This window comes from Macaca thibetana, chromosome 5 (assembly GCF_024542745.1).
Source record: "Macaca thibetana thibetana isolate TM-01 chromosome 5, ASM2454274v1, whole genome shotgun sequence".
Lineage (NCBI taxonomy): Eukaryota > Metazoa > Chordata > Mammalia > Primates > Cercopithecidae > Macaca > Macaca thibetana.
Window position 1 is genome coordinate 184,725,654 of NC_065582.1, and position 15,211 is coordinate 184,740,864.

The window sequence follows — 15,211 nt, forward strand, 5'->3', positions numbered from 1 at the left end:
TGGGCACGGGGCCTGTGGGAGGAGGGGGCTTTGGGTGAGGCGAAGACCTCATGTTCAAGTCGCCTGGAGACACCAGGGCTCCCCTCCCCTGCCCTGAGAAGTAGCCCCCGTAGGCGGGAGCATCCGTGCGGAGGCGGGATCCTCACCCTGACTGCTGGTCCCGCTGGAGCCGCCCCTCAGTGCTGCAGACGCTGTGAGAGCAGGTGGGGCCCGGTCAGGCTGCCTGTAGGGGGCCTCACAGACGGACCCTCTCCCAGCAGGTACCCTCCAGGCGTGGTGGGCGTGGCCCCCACTGGCATCCCCGCTGCTGTGGAAGGTATCGTCCCCAGCGCCATGTCCCTGTCCCATGGCCTGCCCCCTGTGGCCCACCCACCCCATGCCCCTTCTCCTGGCCAAACCGTCAAGCCCGAGGCAGATAGAGACCACGCCAGTGACCAGTTGTAGCCCGGGAGGAGCTCTCCAGCCTCAGCGCCTGGGCAGAGGGCCTGGAAACCCTCGGACCAGAGTGTGTGGAGGAGGTGCCTGTGTGGCGGCCCTGGCACTGCAAAGACTGGTCCGGGCTGTCAGGAGGCGGGAGGGGGCAGCGCTGGGCCTCGTGTCGCTTGTCGTCCGTCCTGTGGGCGCTCTGCCCCGTGTCCTTCGCGTTCCTCGTTAAGCAGAAGAAGTCAGTAGTTATTCTCCCATGAACGTTCTTGTCTGTGTACAGTTTTTAGAACATTACAAAGGATCTGTTTGCTTAGCTGTCAACAAAAAGAAAACCTGAAGGAGCATTCGGAAGTCAATTTGAGGTTTTTTTTTTTTTTTTTTTGGTTTTTTTTTTTTTCTTCTTTTTTTTGTATGTTGGAACGTGCCCCAGAATGAGGCAGTTGGCAAACTTCTCAGGACAATGAATCCTTCCCGTTTTTCTTTTTATGCCACACAGTGCATTGTTTTTTCTACCTGCTTGTCTTATTTTTAGAATAATTTAGAAAAACAAAACAAAGGCTGTTTTTCCTAATTTTGGCATGAACCCCCCCTTGTTCCAAATGAAGACGGCATCACGAAGCAGCTCCAAAAGGAAAAGCTTGGGCGGTGCCCAGCGTGCCCGCTGCCCATCGACATCTGTCCTGGGGATGTGGAGGGTGGCAGCGTCCCCGTCTGCACCAGTGCCGTCCTGCTGATGTGGTAGGCTAGCAATATTTTGGTTAAAATCATGTTTGTGACTGTAACCATTTGTATGAATTATTTTAAAGAAATAAAAATCCCGGAAAGAGCCAGTTTGCCTAGCATTTGTTCTAGTGGCTTTCTGTCATGAGGACACGGGTGAGCCTCAGTCCTGGCTCTGGTGACCTCCAGGGCCTAGCTCAGCCTCTCTGAAGTAGGCAGCGTAAGAGAGACTCAGAGACAGTGCAGTGGCAGGTTGGGCAGTGGTCTCTGTGTGTACCGGGCCTGTGCCTCTGCCCACTGGGTCTGTGGGATGCTGTAGGGTCCTGGCTTGGAGGTGGCCTGCCCGAAGTGCCCCTGTGGGAGGGAAGCAGTGTGCCAGGCCGGGCCTGCCCCACTGCCCACCCCCTCCCTTCTTGGCATACCTCCCGCAGGCCGGCCTGTGACCTGGGAAGACTGTGGGCCACAGGAGGAGGAAGGAAAGCAGATGTCAGGACTGAGGAAGTTCCCCAGACCATGGGTCACCCAGCCTACAGAAATGTGCAAAAAAGCCAAAAGGTGTCGCACCTCACCTTGGCCCACAGCTGGGCTGGATGTTCAGCCGCAGGAGGAGACACCCCTGCAGGGGTAGTATCAGCCCGCAGCTCATACTGAAAACAGTTTACTGGCGTCCTTCTCGAAATTCCAGCCTCCTGGTTTCTCAGAGCTTCTTTGGGGAGTGTGGTCTGTGCACATCAGCAGAGTCCCAGGTCGTTTATAAGCGTACGTTAACTTTGATACCGAATCTCCAAGTGAAAAAAGTACCACAGAAACCCCAGAGGAGCGTTTCCAGGCAAACTCCTGCAGGTGGGTCCAGGTGGCGCGAGGAGGGGCTGCAGCGGGTGCTGGGGGAACCTGGGTCCCCTTGGGACGTCCCCATCCCGAGCCTTTCCCTGCGTGCAGATGGGTTCTCCTGCCACCCCACGTGTCCAGACCCTGCAGCGTCAACCCCTAAGTGTCAGCCTCCCCTTGCTCCCGGCCCCATCTAAAGCAGAAGCAGAGGGGAGGCCGCTGCCTTTGGCAGGGGTGCCCCCTCCTACCTGGCTCTGCACCCCAGTGCCCACAGGTCTCTTGGGTATGGGCAGTGGCTCCCGGTCTTGAGACCCACGCCGAGGGCAGCCCCGCCTCATGACAGGCCTCTGCTCCCTGCCGCCCAGCCCATCTCTGACCTGTCTGGGGCTCATCCTGGAGCCCCTGGGTCGCTAAGGGAGGTGGCCTGGGCGGGTGGGAAGGGTGGGTTCTGGACACGGTTAAGGAGCCAGCCCTGGTTTCGCCGACGTGGGCATGGGTGTGAGGAGGGGCAGCCAAGGTGACTTCAAGTGTCTGGGCTGCGGGCTGGAGCTGATGTTTTTTGATATCGCCGGTGTGGGCTGCAGAGGTGTCAGTGGGAAGACCAGGAGTTCCATGCTGACCGCTGGCTCCAGCCTCTGCACAGGCAAGCCCTGGGCTGGGTCACTGGGCCCTGGTCAGCCCCCACGGCAGCCGAGGGTGGGGCTGGCCTCTGGCAGGGTAGGCCGCCCTCCCAGCTCCAACTGGAGACAGGCCCCGCCCCGAGAGGCAGCCAGGCACCGGGGACTAGCTCTGGACACAGGCCTGGAGGCTCCCACTCAGCTGGCCTCATTGTTTCCATGTTTCCAAGTAGAAGGGTCAGGGCAGGAATAGAACACCTCCAAGGGCTGTCCGTGGTGTGAGGCTGGCGGCCAGGGAGCCGGGACGCTGAAGTGTGACTGAGTCTGGGATGTAAGGGACAGAAAACTGTCAGAAAAGTGTTCTGAGCCTCGAAACGAACCTCCCCTTGGTGCCACCTCGGGGGAGTCACCCTGCCCAACAAGACTTGCAGGATTGATTTTCCAGCAAAAAACAACGCCTAGCAAGGGTGCGGGGTAGCAGGATGTCGGCGGGGTTGGGGGGGGCCCTCAGCCTCAGTTTCCTGGCCTGTGAAATGGGCAGCACTGTTTATTTCCCTCGAGGTTGGTATTAGACTGGAGGTTGTGCCAAAACCTAACATGAAATAAGGTTTGCATGTTGGAAGGGAAGAGATAAGCCGCTGGTATTTGCTGACGAGCATCTGTGTACAAGACTCAAGAAAATCAGCCAAAGCCTGCAGCTAATCCTGGGACTGACCAGGTGGCCTCACAGGAGCGCCTGTGGTGCCCGCCAACTGTCCCGCCCAACCTGGGGCAGAAACAAACAAAAGTTGCAGACAGCCTGTGACAGGACGTGTCCTGCTCTGTCCTTACAACGCAGGGTCTGGCCCGCTCGCCCGATTCCACAGTGAGTGGGCACAGTGGTCAGAACCTGGTCCCAGCCACTGGCACCCGGCTGGTAAAGACGGTGGGAGTGACTGGGGCCGCCAACCGTGGTGAACGACGAGGCCGCCAGATGACGAGACGGGCTGTGCTTGCGGGCGGCGGGCTGTTAATGTCGTCAAATACATGCCCTTTAAATACATTTTACCAAGTGCTAGAGACGTTCATCACCCCAGGCAAAATTTCAACTGCTTACGTTGAACAGATTCAACAATTTTATCCTCAAATTTATATGTAGCAACAAAGGTCTATTAATTTGGGCTCATAAAACTCAGGCATTTTGAAGAGGGAGCAGCCACAGCAGCCTAGTTCTGACACCAGGGACTCCGGGGCAGGGACTGGGCCCGCTGGCTTGGCGTGCGCTTGCGTGCAGGTGCGTGGGTGTCTGCCTGGTGGGCAGGCGTGTGCGTGTGCGTCTGTGTGAACTGGACGTGTGATCAAGGGCACAGGTCCTGGGCTTCCCCCTCATGGGTAAAACAAGAGCTGCCGTATGCCAGCCTCGGAGGCATGGACGGCCCCTGAGCTCGGACAGCAGAGGCACAGGCCATTGACGCGTTGGCACCGTGGCCAGAGTCCGTTCAAGAAAGGTCGGCAGAGAGGGCTAAGAACGCGGCAGGCACACCCTCCAACGGCTCTGCTGGAACCCCTGGAGCAGGAGGAAGCAGTGATTCTCCAGGCCTTGGGTAGGGCTCAGAGGCAAGAGGGGTGGAGCTGGGGAGGGTCGGGCAGCCCCAGCACCTCAGGCTACTGCGCCTCGGTGGGGAACTGTCCTGTGGCTGCTGATGAATACGCTGGCTCTGGTCTCCTGTAGACCTCTGCCTGGGCACGGGAGCAAGGGGAGGCTGCAGGTAGCTCTGGGGGCCTGGGCAGGAAGTTGGGAGGATGGGGACAGTCCTTCTGGGGTGACCCAAGCAGGGCACAGAGTAGGGGGAGCCAGGCTCTTCGGGGCCGCACCCCATCCTGCCTTCTCTCCCCACTGTGGGCCCAGAACTCGCCCCGCAGAGGCCGGAAAGCACCCACCACCCCACCCCTAGCTGCGCTCAGCCAGAGCCCAGCTGGACTTGCAGGATTGATTTTCCAGCAAAAAACAACAGCAGAGAAGCCCAAGAGAGGCCCAGCTGCACAAGCTCTCCCAGGCCTCCCCCCGCAGCCGGCACTCCCTGCAGCAAAGAAAACCATCTGGCCACTGGGCCCTGAGCCCGGTGCCCGGAGGAGGACCTCTGCCCCGCTGAGCAGCTCTGCTCCCCAGGCTGGCCCCAGGCCTCTCCCGGCCTGACCCACTCTGCCTGGCATCAAGCCCCAGCAGGAACGGGGTGACCCAGCCAGGGCGTGGGTCGAGTTGGTGTTCCCCAGCCCCGCTGAGCACCAGCACCTGGTGAGTCTACCTCTGCTTCCCCAAGCCCTTGACCACTCCCCTGGACAGCCTCAGCCGCCCCCTGACCCGACCTTCACACAGCAGCCAAGGGCTTCCCACGTAGAGTCCGAAAACATCCCTGATAGGCAGGACGTGTGACTTGAACAATATAAGGTCAGGCGCATCTGTAAACACAGCGCACGGTCAGGCAGCCGGACCCTCTGGCACCGTCTGTAAGCGCGGCTCATGGAAACACCGGCTCTTCCGGGCGGCCTCTGTGCTGCCCTTTCTTTTTTAAACCAGCTACCGGCGCCATTGGTCAGTGGTAGCAGCGTCTGTAGGATCCCCCTGTGGTGGGCTCGCCACTCACTCTCCAGGTCCCTGACGCAAGCTGCCTCCAGCCGGGGGTGCCCACTAGAGGGGACGTCAGGGACAGCCAGGGCCAGGGCTATGGACGCTGGTGGGACGAAGGGTGTGGGAGGAGCCAGACTCACCCACATCCCTCCCAGCCCCTGCAGGTGTCTGGGCCTCCAGCCTCCACCCCACTGTGCAGTGGGCGGTCACACCTGATGGAGCCCGGCTGCCTACCCAGAGAGCAGGTTCTGAGCAGCAGCCCTGGTATCCCAGGTCAGCCTCTGCTCAGCCCCACACTCACCTGACAGTGCCTCCCCGGCACTGCCCTGCACCTGCCCACACCTGCCCACACCAACTCCAGCCCCCTCCACGTGCCCCCCACCCACCCCGCACCTGCTCAGACCTAACCCCATCCACCCCCAACCGACGCCATCCACCCCCACCTACCTCCAACTGCCCCACATCTGCCCCCACTGCCTCTTCTCCTGTCCCCATCTTCCCCCACCCTCCATGTGTCTCCCACCTGTCCCCTCACCTGCTCACACCTGTCTGCCCCTCACCTGTCCACTCATGGTCAAAGCCACCTGCTTTTACACCCACCCCACACCTGGGGTTCGCCTTGAACTGGGGTTTGTTCTCTGCTGCTGGCGGGGCACCCTGGCTCCTCTGCCCCCTGAGGGAGACCTCGAAAGGCAAGGCTGCCTCCCCACCAGGAGCCTCAGGTCCTGCCTCCCCGTTCCACCTGCAGAGCTAGGTCTGGAGAGGCTCCTTCTATTCCAAGAGTCCCATTCAGCCCACTGGGTCCCCGTGCCCCGAGGAGCTGCTGCTCTTGCTGGGCGCCTCAGCCCTCCCACAAGGGACACATCTGTCCTGGAGAGACCACCTAGGGAGGCATTTGCTGTTGGTCCCTGCCCTGGGCCCTCCAGGTCACTCCCTCTTCTCGTCTGTCACAGCATGGCCCTCTGGCCCCACAACCTGGGCTGCCAGCCTCCCCCGCCCTGGCAGAGCAGTGGTGGGGCCAAACCAAGGGCTGACAACCCCCAGTCCAGTCAGCTCAGCCTAGGCCCACGGTCAGCCCAGGGCAGCTGGGGGCTGCAGCCGGGTGAGTGAGTGGCACCCGCAGACCCTGGGTAGGGCCCTCTCCAGTCCTGGGTGCCCTGAGAGGCAGCTGGGGTCCGGTTGCTGCCCACTGGCTCCCTGGGGGCACACAGGGACTCATGAGGAGCAGTGAGGGGGGCATCCTCCTGCTCATGGCCCCAGGTCAGCCTTGGGTAGGGCAGGGTCATCCTGACAGCCCCCAGCCCAGTGCCAGGGGAGGAGTCCAGGAAGGAGAAGCCCATCCTGGAAATGCAAACCCAATGCTGGGTGTGGCCTCCTCCCAAAAGCTCCGCCACCACCATGCTGGGCGTGGCCTCCTCCCCAAAACTGCTCCCCACCAGACTGGGCGTGGCCTCCTCCCCAAAACTCTGCTCCCCACCAGATGGGGCGTGGCCTCCTCCCCAAAACTCTGCTCCCCACCAGACTGGGCGTGGTCTCCTCCCAAAGCTCCACCCCTACCCCCCAACTCCCTAGTCAGGGTGGGGGCCTGGAGGGAGACAGAGGCCAGGAGGCAGCCAGGGGAGCTAGGGGTGGGCATCGGGGTGGAGCATGGCTTCCTGCGGCCCCAATCCCCAGGCCCAAGGAAGGAGGTCTCAAGGGCCCCTCCTGGACCTTCCTGCCCATCCAAGCTGAGGGTCCTGGTTTGTTGGCCGAGGGCCTGCACAGCTTCGGGGGTGAGAGGGGCCCCTGGTGGGACCTGGGCAGGTGTTTGTGGGTGGGGCGTCTGAGTGAGGGAGCCCGGGCGAGCCTGGAGGCCCTGGGGCTGTGGAGACGCCGGCATCTCCCCTGATCAACACCAAATGATGCCCCTCCCTGGGCCTCCACCCTCCTCGAGGCTGCCACAGGCACTGCTGGCAAAAGCCTTGGATGCTTGGGCTGGCGGCAGGGAGGGCCAGGTGGCTCCAATGGGGCCTCTGGGGACAGGGTTGCAGGAGGCCAGGATCCTCGTTTTTAACCCTGAGTCCAGCACCCCTGCAGGGCCCCCCAGGTGCTGGGCACGACTCTCCCTGGACAAAGCCCACAGCTCCACGGGTGCCGGCTGCAGTTCTAGTAAAGATGTGAACACGGAAACCGAGGACAGGGTTTGCCCCCCGATGCAGCTGCTCTGAGGAGGCCCCAGCTCGAAGGTGCCTCCTCCATGCCCAGCACAGGCATCGAGCCTCAGCCAGCCCCACCTCCTGTGTCCAGGAACCCCGGGCATGGCCTCTTTCCCAGGACCTCAGCTGGGTGCTGTCTCCACCCACAGCCAGTTCCTCTCCATGTGCCCCCAGGGCCCTGCCCTGTGCAGAGTCCGGGCAGCATTACGGGGAGGGTGTGGCGAGGGCACAGGGAGGGAACAGCCTCGGCCACAGGGACAGGCCAGGCCTCACAGCCAAGAGCCCCAGGAGGAGCTGCACGCACACGGCTGGAGGGAGGCTTTGCACCTGAGCACAGTCTGCTGCAACTCCTCATAGATTTGGAAAATTGATTCGAAGGCAGAGGTGAGTTTAGGAGGGTGGCTGTGCACAAAATTCAGAGTCAAGAATCAGCATCTTTCAAATTCAAGCACTTCCGGTTAGGAGAGACGAAGAAAGAGAAGGCACCATTCTCAACAGCAACAAAAATTGTAAATTTCTAGGAGCAAACAGCAGGCAGATCTATACCTGTTATAGAGGGTCTGAGGCCTGATCGAGGACCAGACCGGCAACAAGCCCAGTCTGTCCTGGGCATCACGAGGCGCCATCCCCTATGCTGGTCGGCTGCCATGGGGGGGCCAATTAAAACACCAGAGAACCCTGGAACCAGGTACATCGATTGTGAAATTAACGTGGAAAAATAAGTAAGAAAACTAAGGAAATTCGGGACCAAAAGATCCACAAGAGAACTGTTGCCACTAGGCTTTAACACACACCGGAGGCTGCACCTGGTCAGCCCTGTGTGCAGCTGGTACGTGGGGCGGTCCCAGTAACAAGATGAACGGGGAACACACTGGCATTACAGACATGCTAAAGGGGATGTTTTTGAATCAGTGAGGGGCTGTGGTCAGATCAACAGTGCAAAGCCCCCTCCCGGGTCTGTATCCTGCAGACAGTCGGGGCCCGTCTAATGTTCTGGGGACTCCTGCACATCAGGCTGAGGTCATGGGGTCATACAGTAGCATTTCTCTGCATTTCTGGCTAATGACTGAGCAGAAGGGATGTGCATCGGCTCCAGGGTGAGGTAGTGAAAAACCAATGTGCTAAAGAACTCTTACAGTTCAGCAATGCAAAGATAAACAACTGAGTTTAAAAATGGGCAAAGGAGGCCAGGCATGGTGGCTCACGCCTGTAATCCCAGCACTTTGGGAGGCCAAGCTGGGTGGCTCATTTGAGGTCAGGAGTTTGAGACCCGCCTGGCCAACATGGTGAAACCACATCTCTACTACAAATACAAAAATTAGCTGGGTGTGGTGGTGCACGCCTGTAATCCCAGCTACTCAGGAAGCAGAGGCAAGAGAATTGCTTGAACCTGGGGGGCAGAGGTTGCAGTGAGCCGAGATCGTGCCACTGCACTCCAGCCTGGGTGACACAGCGAGACTCTAACTCAAAAAAAAAAAAAAAAAAAAAAAAAAAAGGCAAAAGAATTTGAATAGATGTTTTTTTCAAATAATGTATGCCACTAGCCAACGAGCTCATGACAAGCTGCTTAACACCATTAGCCACCAGGAAAATGCAAATAAAAACCACATGAGACCGCACCTCACACCCACTGGGATGGCTGGAACCGAAAGCATCACAGGTATCACGGCAGAGACACGGGAACCTCACACGCGGCTGTTCTGTTCTTCAAAGTGTGAAGCCGAATTCCATGTGACCCAGCAGTCCCACTCCTGGGAACACGTCCCCGAGAATCAGACACGTGTCCACACAAAAGCTTATCCACAGATGTTCCTAGTAGCATTATTCACAATAGCCCCAAGGTGGGCACAGCCTACATGTCCATTGGCTGAGGGACAGATGGGCACATTGTGGCCTGGCCCCACACTGTTCTTCACCCGTAAAAAGGAACGAAGCTCTGGCCCATGCTCCAAAGTGGATGAACCTCGCAAACATTTGCTAAGTGAAGGTCAGACATGGACGGCCACGTATCACATGAGACCATTTATGTCAAATGTCTGGAATGGGCAGGTCCACGGTGACACAGAGTAGACTCCCGGCTGCCTGGGGCTGGGGGCGAGGGCGTAGCTGGGGGAAAACAGGAAGGGTCTTAGTCCATCCCCACTGCTGTAACAAAACACCTCAGACTGGGTAATTTATAAGCAACAGAAATTTATTTCCTATAGTTCTCCAGCTGGGGAGTCCAAGAATCCAGGCACCGGCAGGCTGGGTTCTGCTGAGGGCAGCTCCGATGGCATATCCAGCCTCACATGGCAGAACTCGGAGGAAAAATAGCCAAGCTAGTTCCTTCCAGCCCTTTTATAAGGGCCCTGAGGGCAGAATCATGGCAAGGGATGGGCCTCTGGGGCACCTTTGGGACCACAGAGCTCACTGCCTGCCTGGGTCTCTCCAGATCCTGGCCCAGCCCTCCTTGGCTGCCCCCGCCATGGCTCAGGCAGGCGCAGGCACAGCTCCACCTGTTGCTCCTGAAGGCGCATGTGGTGGGCTTGGTGGCATCCACACGGTCTGACCCTGCAGGCAACAGTGGCCTCCACCCAGATTTCAAAGGATGTTGCTGACAGTCTTGAGGCCCAGGCAGAGGCTCATCATTGGGGCGGAGCTGCCTCGGAATCCCCAGCGGGGCAATGCCCAGTGGAGCCAAGGCAAGGGGGTGGGGGCTGCCTCCGAGACCCCAGGACCGCAGGGCCACCAGTGACCAAGCGCAGCCTGGGAGAGCGGCAGGCAGGAGACTCCAACCTCCGCGCCCTGAGTGGGCTGAGCCCAGCAAAGCCGTGGGGGCCCAGGCCTGCCCCCATGTGTCTGGAAGGTGAGCAGGGAGTCCAAGATCATCCCCTCTTCATGTCTCCTATGAGTCCTGTCCCTCTAGAGAACGCTGACTCATACGATTTTGTATGTGACAGGGGGGAGTACTGGGCCTCCCATGCAGTGCTGTGGTTGGAATGCTTGCATCCTCTAAAGCTCAGGCGGAAACTTAGACCCCGGGCAGTGCCAGGAGGGTGGGGCCTGATGGGAGGTGTCTGATCCACTCAGGAGGCAGAGCCCTTGTGACTAAAGCCACTATGAAAAGGGCTTGTGGGGCAGGCCCACCCTCCAGCCAGTGAGGATGCCGCATGCGAGGGATCGTTGTGGAAGAGGAGAACCCGACATGACCCTGCTGGGACCTTGGCCTCCAGACTGGGAGGCAGGAAGTCTCTGTCGATAAACTGCTGTCTGGCGTTCTGTTGTGGCCGCACTCAAACCGTGGCGGGGAGCGGCTGCTAACCGGCACAGGACGTCCTCTGCAGATGATAAACGTGTTCCGGAATGAGATGAGTGGGAATGGTTGCACAACTTCGTGAATACACTAAAAACCACTGAATTGTACACTGTAAAGGGTGACTTGTGTGCATGTGAATTTCATCTCAACGAAGCTGTTCTGCGGGAGCCAGGTGAAGCACTGTGGAGGCCACGCCCCAAGAAGGCAGCACCGGCTGGGCGTGGTGGCTCACACCTGTAATCTCAGCACTTTGGGAGGCTGAGGCTGGTGGATCACAAGGTCAGGAGATCGAGACCATCCTGGCTAACACGGTGAAACCCCGTCTTTACTAAAAATACAAAAAATTAGCCAGGCGTGGTGGCGGGCGCCTGTAGTCCCAGCTACTTGGGAGGCTGAGGCAGGAGAATGGCCTGAACCCAGGAGGTAGAGCTTGCAGTGAGCCGAGATCCGGCCACTGCACTCCAGCCTGGGCGACAGAGCAAGACTCCGTCTCAAAAAAAAAAAAAAAAAAAAAAAAAAAAAGGCGGCAGCACCAGAAAACCAGAAACTGCGCTGGGTCCTTAGTGCAGCAGGCGCTCCCAGGGTGCAGACGGGGTGAAGGCAGCCTTCTCTGTGGTCACATGTGTGTAACTGCACCTTCTCTCTCAGGGCCTCCTCCCTCCCTGCGTGGTTTGGGGGCTATTCCTGTGTCTGATAGCACAGATGCCCTGGTCACAAACACCTGCCTGCATTGCTGACCACAGGCCTGGCCTGGAGAAACCCACACCCTCTTCAGGGAAGAGAGCAAGGGGCTTGGCAGTGCCTGAAGCCAGTGGGCTGGGGACTCACAACCGGGACACTCAGGGCGAGCAGGGCAGGCCCCAGCATGGCACAGGGCCAAATTCATCCCCTTTGTCACTGGCCACATACTGCGGGGGGAGGGGCTGGAGGAGTTGGGGCACCTGCATTTGGCCTGCAAGGAATCTGGGTCCTGCTGGCTGTGGGTGACCACAGAGGGCCATGTGGGCAGGGCACATTAATGGGCCCCCCAGGCCAAGCTCGTCAGGGTGAGAGGGGAAGGACCAGGAAGCCTCAGCCCAGACCACGTATGGTGGGAATAGTCCACACAGGAGGGGCCAGAACCGTCTAGAAGGCCCTGGCACACAGGTCTGCTGCAGCAGAGCCAGGAGGGCACCGGGGTGTGCATGTCCAGGGCAGAGGAACCACGTGGGGCTCAGTCAGCAGTCGGGGTCAGGCCTGGTTGGTGGCACTGAGGACCCTGAAGGCTTGGCCCCGCCTCCGGCAGCTGGCTTCCTCCATATGGTCACAGCAAAAGTAGGGACCAGAGGGGGCCAGAGACGGGGGGCTGCACCCCACCCTCTCCTCGCTGCTCCCCTCCCCCTTACCACCCTGTCCAGTGGTGTCCGCGCAGATGGGAGGGTGTGAGGGGCGTCCACACCTGGCCTGCAGTGGCTGCCCGGCTTCCTGCTAGGGAGATGGGGCCGGTGCTGATGGGGAACAGCTGTTGTGGGGGCAGCCAGAGGAAACCACGTTCCCGCGGGGTGAGCTCATGGTTTACGCCTTCCCTGCCAAATCCATAACATCCTGGAGGCAGAAGCGCAGAGGCCAAGCCTGCCCCTGCCTCCGCTGAGCCTCCCCTGCTCTGACACAAGGGCCACTCAGCCATCCTCACTCAGCCTGCACCTCCTGTCCTGAAGCTCCCTCCTCCCTCCGCGTGCTCCCCCTGTCATTTACGCCCCGGCCCCGACCCACCCTGCTCACCCCTGAAGCTTCTCTGGGTCCTGGACTCCGTTCCGCAGGCTGGATGCCTTCTCAACTGTCCGTGGTGCCTGCCTGGTCTCTGGGGTGTTCAGTGAGGGGTGACCAGGAAGAACGTGTTGGAGACAGTGGACAGGGAAGCATCTCTGTCTCTCACCCCTTAACTCACAGCAGCCCCACTGGGCGGGCACAACCATCACTGCAGCCGCAGATGTAGAAACAGGCACACAGACGCGATGTGGCTGCCCCTGTCTGGTAACTGGTGGCCAGGATTGGAGCCTGGGTCCAAGCTGCCTGTTTTTTCTTTCCTAGGCCGTGCACCTTTCTCCTGGGATAGCTGGAGGTGATTTCATGGAACCTGGAGGCTGGGCTTCAGGTTGGCAGGAGAGGCTCCCGGCTGGGCCTTCGCCGTGGCTCTGCTCCCTGATCTCCTTGCTTGAGCGGTGGGGGCCCTGCGTCCTCTCACACCCACCCCCACCTGTCTTGCAAAATTGTCGGAGGCTTTTATCACCTGGAGACACTGTTCCTGCCAGCTCCGGCCCCTTCTCCTGCGATGGCGTTGCCTGTCCCTGCCGCAGCAAGCCCATCTTCCAGCCAGGCCAGGCCCTGACCAATGGCTAACCACGGAACGCACGTGGCAACATGGGCCATGTCTCACATGTGGTCTTGGAAAACATGGCCTCTACCCTCCTGCCCCTGCCCAGGCCCCTCCTGCCAGCTGGACGTGGGGATTTCTGCACCCATTGGAACCTTGCAGCCAGGAGAGATGCCTGGAAGGCTAGAGGAGAGGCATGATTGTGGGACCCCATGTGTGGTGACAGAGCAGCCCACCCAGCCGTTCTCAGCCACCATGTGAGAAAGAAATGATGCCTCCATCGAGTTCCCCATGCCAGGAGCTGCTCCTTACAGCATCCTAACCTTCACCCCAACTACTCAGTTGCCATGGCAAATGGAATATTTTGGCTTTTTTTCTTTAATTCCCAAGTGATTATTGCTAGAGGAGTGAGAAGTTACTAATTTTTGTATATTCATCTTGTACTAAATGTTTTTTACTGATTTTTAATTTTAATTTTTTTTGAGATGGAGTTTCACTCTTCTGGCCTAGGCTGCAGTGCAGTGGTGCGATTTCGGCTCACTGCAACCTCCACCCATGGGTTCAAGCGATTCTCGTGCCTCAGCCCCCCAAGTAGCTGGGATTACAGGCATGCACCACCATGCCCAGCTAATTTTGTGTTTTTAGTAGAGACAGTGTTTCACTATGTTGGTCAGGCTGGTCTCGAACTCCTGACCTCAGGTGATCCGCCCACCTTGGCCTCCCAAAGTGTTGGGATTACAGGCGTGAGTCACCGCACCTGGCCTGATTTTTAATTTTTAAATGAGGGGGCAGAGGCATAACTAGGTTTACAATCATGTCATCAACAAAATAAATTGTCTTATTTTTTCTTTCTTTTTTTTTTTTTTTTTTTTTTTTGAGACAGAGTCTCACTCTGTCGCCCAGGCTGGAGTACAGTGGCCAGATCTCAGCTCACTGCAAGCCCCGCCTCCCGGGTTTACGCCATTCTCCTGCCTCAGCCTCCCGAGTAGCTGGGACTACAGGCGCCCACCACCTCGCCCGGCTAGTTTTTTGTATTTTTTAGTAGAGACGGGGTTTCACCGTGTTAGCCAGGATGGTCTCGATCTCCTGACCTCGTGATCCGCCCGTCTCGGCCTCCCAAAGTGCTGGGATTACAGGCTTGAGCCACCGCGCCCGGCCCTGTCTTATTTTTTCTGACGTTTGTGCCATTTATTTGGTTTTCTTATTAAGTTTGCTGGAACCTCCTAGAAAATGCTGGACAATTGTTACAGCAGCAGGCCCCACGAATCGACCCTGGATTTGTGACATTTGTGTTTCCACATACAACGATCTTGGCCATTGTGGACACAGACTTTTGCACTTTTTTCTATTTTACTAGAAATAGAGCTTTTATTCATAACGATTGCTGAATTTGGTCAATTTTCTTTTCAGTACCTGTCGATGGGGTTCTCTGAATTTTCTGTGCTAATTGGCTAATGAAATGATGTCTCTGATTGCTGGGCTGCCCTCGTAAGCCTGGCCTTCATCTGCTTGGCCATACATGATGCCATGGAAGCTGCGTTGGGTCCTATTTGCTGTTCTCCTGTGTAGAATCCGCTGACGCGGCGTTGAGTCCTATTTGCTATTCTGTTAGATTTTTTTGCATCTTCTGAAAGTGATATTTGTCTATGGTTTTCTCTTTTTGTTCCACATCAGGTTTTTGAATTAAATTATCCTGGTTTCATGAGATGAATTACAGAGTTTTCCATCCTTTCATGTCTTGGGAAGGTTAAAGTAACCCTGGGATGACTTTCTTTCCATGGAAGGTGAGGTCATCGTCAGCTGCGGACATCTGCTCCTGGAGCCTCCTTTCCTGGCTCAGCTGTCGCCCTCTCCAGCTCCTTGTGCTCATCTCCGCGTGGTGCCGCTTGTCCAGAGTCATTCTGGACTTTACACCCAGGACAACATGGTCTGCTGCTGCAGGTTTCCAAGCAGCTGCCCCGGCCGAGTGGGCTGTCTCATTTCTCCAGCCTCTTCCATACTGGGGTCTCCTTCTTCCTAATCGTGTGTGGGTTTTTCTATTTCAATGTACATAAATTCTAAATATAGTCACTTATTTATTTAGTTTTCATTTTTGTGGTTTTTTTTTTCTTTTGGAAACAGAGTCTCATTTTATCACCCAGGCTGGAGTGCAGGGTCACGATGTCAGTT

The 15,211-nt window shown here is 58.0% G+C and overlaps 4 protein-coding genes across 8 annotated transcripts in view; 3 read left to right on the forward strand and 1 right to left on the reverse strand.

Annotated features, from left to right (window-relative positions):
• Nucleotides 1-1,253, forward strand: part of CTBP1 (C-terminal binding protein 1) — a 37,758-nt gene extending 36,505 nt beyond the window's left edge. For 3 of the 5 annotated variants that reach the window (XM_050790736.1, XM_050790737.1, XM_050790735.1), the window contains exon 10: nt 258-1,253. In XM_050790736.1, coding sequence (XP_050646693.1) covers nt 258-444 — 187 coding nt within the window. In that variant the 3' untranslated portion in view covers nt 445-1,253. The remainder of the gene's footprint in view (nt 1-257) is intronic. The other 2 variants (XM_050790739.1, XM_050790738.1) reach the window with 1 other exon arrangement.
• The window catches only part of MAEA (macrophage erythroblast attacher, E3 ubiquitin ligase), a 182,014-nt gene that overhangs the window by 145,717 nt on the left and 21,086 nt on the right, over nt 1-15,211 (reverse strand). The gene's annotated exons all lie outside the window — the stretch shown is intronic.
• Nucleotides 8,047-15,211, forward strand: part of RNF212 (ring finger protein 212) — a 144,661-nt gene continuing 137,496 nt past the window's right edge. The window contains exon 1 of the mRNA XM_050790744.1: nt 8,047-8,050. The gene's annotated coding sequence lies outside the window, so the exon portion shown is untranslated. The remainder of the gene's footprint in view (nt 8,051-15,211) is intronic.
• Nucleotides 8,474-12,160, forward strand: LOC126954472 (translation initiation factor IF-2). Its single transcript, XM_050789975.1, is given in 7 exon segments — nt 8,474-8,491; nt 9,951-10,239; nt 11,387-11,573; nt 11,575-11,747; nt 11,750-11,980; nt 11,983-12,105; nt 12,108-12,160. Coding segments are annotated over 7 exon segments (1,074 nt in total).